The 7,967-nt window shown below is 37.8% G+C and overlaps 1 protein-coding gene across 1 annotated transcript; it reads left to right on the forward strand.

The window, feature by feature from the left end:
- The first annotated feature begins 3,466 nt into the window (after positions 1–3,466).
- Positions 3,467–7,508, forward strand: LOC147849244 (uncharacterized). The gene is made up of 7 exons (XM_087337718.1): positions 3,467–3,785; positions 3,945–4,016; positions 4,448–4,515; positions 4,720–4,840; positions 6,559–6,645; positions 6,729–6,818; positions 7,029–7,508. The coding sequence occupies exons 1-7, from the start codon at positions 3,615–3,617 to the stop codon at positions 7,149–7,151; spliced, it is 732 nt and encodes a 243-aa protein (XP_087193844.1). The 5' UTR covers positions 3,467–3,614; the 3' UTR covers positions 7,152–7,508.
- The last annotated feature ends 459 nt before the right edge of the window (positions 7,509–7,967 follow it).

Below are 7,967 nucleotides of genomic sequence, written 5' to 3' on the forward strand. Positions count from 1 at the left end.
TAGAAGTATCCATGATAAAGACAAGGTGTCCCCATGTCCACTCTTACATTGTGAGTATTTGAAAGAAGGTACACTGTTGTTTGGAACCATGGTTTGATGCCCACTTGAGGTGTAATTGAGTCATCTACATGTGAATGTCAATGTTTAATGTTGGGAATAAGTGGAGAATCAAGATTTGAATATAAATAACATTAGGTATCATCCTTTGGCTTCTCGTTTCTATATTTAGATAATAACACGTGTAGAATGTGATGCATTACTTCATATTTGTTTATATAGAGAGGACCTTAAATTTTGGAAAACAATTAACAAAGATAATGTTTATTGGAGAGACAAAGATTAGCAAAAGGGTATAGAGTAGAATTGATATTTATAAAGGGCAATTGTTTAAAATTGAAGGGGATTATGACATGAAAACATTGCAGAACTAGAAAAAACTTATTTTTTGCTTGCCATTAAGGCTGTCAATAAAAACCTTGGAGGCATTACCTAATAGAGAGGATGCTATCCAAACTTTTGTTTGCTAACTAATGCGAAGTAGTGATTTTTTGGAAAAAAGAAAAAAGAAAAAGAATGCGCTCTTTTCAAAATCACATATATGCCAAATCCACTACTATGACAACTTCAAGTCTCTAACCTTGGATTATTAATCAATTCACCATAGGCATTGCCACTAACATCGAAAAACCCCAACCTACATTGACCTTATCGAGGCATTTACTATTGAACCTCCAGTTTGCCCTCGTGTAGCTATGCATGTGCATGTTACCAAACACTTTGATCAAAGGAATCATCCACCAATAGGTTATTATAAATTGAACGTTGATGACATGTTCGCTTCAAATTGGTGAATAATATGCTTATCCTACTAAGTCTTTAATGAACGAAGAAAAGGATGGCAAATATCGACCTTCTTGTCTTGCCTTGTATACTAGTAACAACTAATAGCTAGCAAGATCTGCATAAAGCACTCATCATAGCTGAAGAAAATCCACATGTCATGTATATACACAATACCTATGCATTAGAGAGCCTATGCTACTTTCATGTTGTACATACAAAAATATATCATTTTTGCACACCTACACAAGTAAGGTTACTATAACAATAACATATACAAAAAAGACATCACTTTGCCACATCCATCTCCATGATAACACCAACATGCTTGAGCACCCCACATGATTCAAATAATGTACCTACGATTCATGGCATCACTAGCTATGGTACGCTCCTCAAGACACAAGTTATATATATTCTCTCCCCCAACATTTTTAATTATAGTCAACTCAAACGGTTTTTTTTTAATGGACGCGCCCCTTAATTTAGATATGAAATGATGGATGTTAAGAGGTAAGATTGTCTAAATGAGGTCTCTAATATTTTAGAATCACCCCAATCCAATTAATGGAACGCCCTCAAATGTTAATAAGGATTGAAGCAAACAAATATACTTATGGTTAAACTTACAACTTATTCTTCATGCTAAAAGGTGGTGGCAATCACGAAGGTCTAAATTGTTCCAAGTGTACCATACATAACTAGTATGATCAATTATTTGTTGGTACGAGTTCTTCTACCAATCAGATGGAGAAATAAGTTTTTGACCCAATCGTCAAAGTTGGTTCCAACATGCGTAGAAACTCATCCTTCATCAGGGCAATTCCATAAAAGGCATTTGCTTGTGTAGAAGGTTTTGCTCCTAGTTGCTTTCAAGTTCAACCCACGATTTCAAGAGAGGAATTCCAATTTCAAACTTTGTCTAATCATGGGCCTTGTCTTATATATAATATTCTACTGGGCTTTCTTGTATAGGAGTTGGGCTCACTTCAAGCTTTTGAAGGTCTAATGGTAGCCATTGTCCTAAAGTGATTTTCCATGCAATAAATGCTAACTATTGTTAACGTTGGTGTAGATACACGTATCCACGGGTAGACTTAAGGAAACACATAGAACAATAATGCCAAAGTGTGACTTATTTCACAAATCATAAAGAAAGACAATTCATTCATGTCGGTCGGAATAAATAAAAGCAAGACACTTTCATGCAAGTAGGTCCGAATAATAGTGAGGATGATAATTCTTCTAGAAAATACAAGAGAGAAAGAGAGTGGGTAGAAATCATGTTACTTCCAAATTTAAGGTAGAGCAAAGAGAATCTACACATGCTTACAATCATTTGTCGTGCTCAATCAAAATTCTAATAAGTGGATTGTGGGTCTTATTATTTATATAAAAACATATGCTTAGTGAACACATTGCTTGCTCTTCCTTGGCACATGATTGAATTAATTTGATGTTTATCATTAACCGATGGACCACTACCGCCCTATACTTTATTAATATTTCTAATATATTACTACCCCATGCGGATATGAATCTATTATTATTGTGTGTGTGTGTGTGTGTGTTTGCATCAGTAAGCTATAAATCCTCCTTTGCTTGACCAAGGATCTAATAAGTAACATTTTGTGAAGGGTATTAAAATGACTACATTGTTAATATGCTCAACTTTCTTGTTTGAAAGAATGATAGATGGAAGTGACTATATTCCGAAGGTTCCAAGCAAGGTCTGAAGCCATCCCACAATGTCGTCTTTGAACTTCGTTTAAACCAAACCCACTTTCGTGAGGTGTTCTAAAAGGTATGCGAGGTGGGCACAATTGGTGTGATAGATAGAATGATCTTGGTGTACTAGTTTTGATCCAACGTAGTTGTCACACACACATATATTGTTATTATAGGATGTGTGATTACATGAGAGGGGAATAGCTTGACTCACATGTGCATGATGCACACATGACAATGTCTGCTCGAGCATATATTGAATGGACACACACATACACACACACACACACACACACACACACACAAACAAGTAGACGCGCATGCTCACGAAATAGAATGGCTTCGCATGAAGAAGAGAAGACCATTGTGTGAGAGAAAAACACCGATCTCTCAGTGATGGACTTGTAATGGTGTAGTTTTCCGGAGATGAAATGAGTCACTCCTTTCACCAAATGTGTACACACACACACACACACACACAAAACAAAATCAGAAAATGGAGAGGGGAGGGGGGGCCACATTCATTTTCCTGTGTTCTTTTTTTTAAGAAAGAGGGAGAGCTCAGAGTGATATACATATAAATCATAGCAACTAAAAACCCAGGTTTTGAACCCATGACCTCCTCACAGAGGAGGGGGGGAGCAGGACAGAATTAGAGATTACAGTATGTACATAAAATCATGCTGCCTCTGCTTCCCTAATTTTTGAACGATTCAATTAAACAAACCAGAAACCAAAAGAATTAGACAACAAGCACACATCAGAACAAGATCGAGAGAAAACAGGAGGAGAGAACTTCTTCTCCTTTCTTTCCTGCTTTCGCTTTCGCTTTTTGCTTTTTTTGCTTTTTGCTTTTTTGCTTTTCATTGGAAGGGGGGGGGGGGGGGTGTGTCTCTCACATGGCAAAGCTAAAACGCACAGCCTCGCCCTTCTTCTTCTTCTTCTTCTTCTTCTTCTGCTTCTTCCTCCCTTCCTCTCTTCATCCTTTCTTATGACAGCTTCCCAAATCTACCCCTTTCTTCCTGTGTTGCCCAATTGTGGCGGCCATGGCGAAGCTCATTCATGTCATCTCTGTTTCCGATGCCAATGGTAAGCGGAGTGGTCGAAATGCTGACCATAACCACGACGGATTCTCTGCAGAATGCAGGATCTGCCACGAAGAAGAAGAAGATATGGTGAACTTAGAGAGACCCTGCGCTTGCTCTGGAAGCATACAGGTACCCTACCTGTCAGAATTCAATCATTTGTTTGATTATATGTTTGTTTCTCTTTCTTTCTCATTATCAGTGAAGCAATCCTGTTCTGTGTTTCTGTTCCGGTGTTTTTAGTGTCTGATTTTTTATAACAACATATTTTACTGCTGTGAAATAACGCAGTATGCGCACCGAAAGTGTGTTCAGCGCTGGTGTGACGAGAAGGGCGACATAATCTGCGAGATTTGTCAACAGGTAATTATTTTCTTTAGGTTTTCTTTTTTCTTTTTTCTCTCTCTCCATCTGATGAGCTGGTTGGTTTAAATAAAATCACTGTTGTCCTTCATTAGTTAGGGCTTGTCACTACTTGTGATGAAGTGCTTCCTCCTCTTCAAAACCAATATATCCTGTTTAATCAAGATCACTCAACATTAATGACTCGGTTCTTTGCGCATGATCGAGCAAGGAACCCTGTAATACCAAGCAGATCATAGATAGCTTGTTATACTAATTATCAGGGTGGATTAATTGCAATTCTGTTGATGTAATTAAGTGTCCGATTGAAAACCAAGTCCAAAATTAGGAAAGGGGTTTTCATTTGTGGTAATAATTATGGAATATGGGTCTTTTATTGGTCTCCTAATTTCTGTTATTATTCCTGCTAATTTTACGTTGATTATTTGCAGCCTTTCAGGAGCGGCTACACTGCCACAGCATCTCCACTTTCACGCAACGAAATCGCTGTGGATTTCGGGTATTTTTTGTTCAAAAGATATTACCTGCCTAATTACGTAATTAATGCCCCCTCGGGTGAGGAATGAAGAGTGCCATTAAAATTAATGTCTCTCCTGAATGAAGAGTTGGGATGGTGCCCAATTGATAGTATATAATTAGTAACTCATCAAAAAGATTAATTTATTTGTTGTTGTCAAACGTGTGAATAAATATACATAAATAGCGAGGAATACAGCATGGAGCTGCAAGTGGCGATGGCGGCGGCTCAAAGGCGGTTCTTGGACGCCCAATACGAAGAGGCCAACTCGAGTAGCGCTGCCTGTTGCCGCTCGGCTGCCCTAATCGTAAGTAATCATCATCACTCCCTCTAAAGCAATTTCCGTTAATCATCGTTCAGAACCCTCGACTCTGCTAATCACATCTTTTTTCCTGTTGCTAAACTCCTGTGCTAGCTGCATTCAGTAATTGTTAATGAACCCGACCCACACCCTTAATCACACCTTCTCTCAACCCTTACTCCTTAATCACTGGTTTCATTTAAGTACACGAGCTCCTTCAATTTGCTAATCACGTCCCTTAATTATTGAACCGGATATTAAAACCCTAAAATTATTATGCTTAACAACCAAGCCATCAAAATCAAGGGCCATGAGAGTTTGAAAGAGCATTTATTTAACTTCCGAATCTCTAGGTTCTTCAAATTAAAATCTTTTACTTATATCATTCAACTTCATGCATTCAAACTCCAGGAAGGGAAGCCCCTGAGGGAATAAAGGGAAAAAGCTATAGAAATGAAACCCTAAAAAACCCTTGATTATACTTGATATGTATGTATATGTATGCACAGGAGCACAAATCTCTGTTTCCTAGGACCTATATTGTTACTGTAGGGGTAAGTAACATTTGTATATTGTCCAAAGGGGGAAACTGTAGTGTAGTGTACAGTGTACACACATAGACAGACCTCTGTGTCCATAACAGAGGGGCCAATCTGTTCTTTTGATGGGGTTTGGTGTGGTCTACCCATCCAATCCAATCCATCCATTGGTACTAACTCAAATAGCACCTACATATGTATTTAAAAAAGGGCCCATCTTTTCAGCCTGCTATATATATATATATATAGGCCCCTCCTCCTGCTTTCACACTACCTATGGGAGGGACCCTGTTGATTGCATCACATTTTCCAGGTCTTCCAAAATGGAACCGCTACTGCCTTTAGCAAGGATAGCCACAATATTTGACCCACATTCGCATCCTCTCTCTCTCTCTCTCTCTCTCTCTCTCTCTATAAGTGTGTGAAGCCAACATAAGGTAGTAGCCACAATATTTGACCCACATTGGCATCCTCTCTCTCTCTCTCTCTCTATAATTGTGTGAAGCCAACATAAGGTATTCCCACACGAGGAACATCGATATTGTTGTATCACATTCTTCTATATAAACCCTTATATAGATTTAACACGTTGCCACAACCCACATATTGCATGCGACTAAGGATTGACATTAGTTCACAATACAAGACGTAGTCGTCGAAGATTCATGTCTTTGCTCTTAGGGGCGTTTTCAACGGTTAAAAGTAGGGTGGGTTAGTATTTTTCCTTTCCGTAGTAGAGTAGAGCACATAATAGTTTGTTGTATGTTCCTTTCCGTAGTAGAGTAGAGCACATAATAGTTTGTTGTATGTTCGAGCCCAAGGTTGAACCAATCTTCCTGGACAAATCAGAATGCTCACTATTGTTATGTAATTGGTATGGGTTTTGATGCTAACTTGTTGGAATTAGGGATCCTTGTCTCTCCGCATTGTACCTTGCAAATGAACATCCCTCTTCATCCCAACGTGGGAAATTAAACAAGAGAATGACTTAGTAATGTCCCCAAATTATGCATTTTTACTATTCTCGAGGTTCATGTGATTTCTTGATTCAATGCTCATACTTTCAAAATGGTTATTTAAGTAGGTAAATGAACCATGGTAAAACTATTTCTTTTGGTTGTTAGGTTTCCAATGTAAAGGTGTCATTAAAAACTTGTCATTTTCTTATGTTTATTATAATTGTAGTTAATGGCGTTGTTGCTTTTGCGCCATGCAATTGCCATGGCCACAGTTACGATTCACACGAACGAGGATGCATCAATGTTTTTCACGGTATATGCTTGTATATCTATGCCTACAATTCGTTAGAAAGCATATGAACCTTCTAACAACTTTAAATTTTTTTGGTTGTTTAGCTCTTTGTCCTAAGGGCCGTTGGCTTTCTCCTACCTTGCTACATCATGGTGAGAGCCATGAATATGCTACAAAGAAGAAACCAAAGACAGGTAAGGTTGATGGATATTGATCATTAAACGAAGGCCCTAGGCTAGGTGTGGGTAGATGTTTATGTGTACATAGGGATGGATATACATGTGTCTTCAGTGCGAGTATGTTTATGTTCACATGTGTAAATGTTAGAAACACACATGTTTTGTCAAACATAACTAATGAGACATGCACAACATCGGGGTGTATGTAATTACGCTTACATGCAGGATGTGGCCATGGCGGCCGCGGAGGTTGCCCTTCTCCTTCAAGCAAGCCAATCACAACATATTCTCTCTCTAGCTCCTGGCAACCCTCAAGCCTCGTTGTCAGTCCACTCTTTACGAGGATGATTCGCATTTTTGCGTATACTCGTGCAATCAATGATCTAATGTTATGTTATCTATGTAACCCACGGAGAATGGGAAACTAGAGCGAAAAAATCTCTTCCACATTCCCAGCTTACTCACACTCAAGATTCAAGAATGTAGTTTGAACTTCATAGTTACAAACCTTGTAAGCATCCTATACCAACATGCATATAAATATACATGAATATATTTATATGCGTTTTTTATACCTATATATTGGCCAACATTTCTTTAGGATGATAAATCAATCACATGTAAAGAGGATTTATGAGTGGGGGTTATATGCTACTCAAGATTTGTACATTTTTCAACTTAAAATTATCTATTTTTCGAAACATCCGTGTGTTAATCACATTGTATTATTTTTATTTTTCACATACATAAATTTCCCTTAATTTATTACATTATATTATAAAACAGAAACTCCTTATAACAAATAATAGTTACAACTTACAATCTGTATACATGAGATCCATCAAGTGTCAAACAACAGTGAAAGGCAAAGCTGACACAACCTGTATGTCCATCAGAGACTTGGGCTCTTGAAAACGTGGTGCTTGTAATTGATTTCGTGTCAGATCACTGAGCAAAGTAGAAAATGCAAACACTAAAGAGGAAAATTTTGAGCCTGCAAAAGCTTTTGGTTGCTTTGTCATATAACTACTGACTATTTCTATCCTCCAATGAACTTTACACATTTGACAAGTTCATTGTGCGCTTTCTTTTTTCTCAAGTTCATTCTATGGACACGAGATTTGAATAAAGACATCCTAAGTTTTATATTGTATAAACATTTTG

Source organism: Azolla caroliniana, unplaced genomic scaffold (genome assembly GCF_043228905.1).
Source record: "Azolla caroliniana isolate FFs.n. ecotype wild unplaced genomic scaffold, voAzoCaro1.0.p SCAF_105, whole genome shotgun sequence".
Lineage (NCBI taxonomy): Eukaryota > Viridiplantae > Streptophyta > Polypodiopsida > Salviniales > Salviniaceae > Azolla > Azolla caroliniana.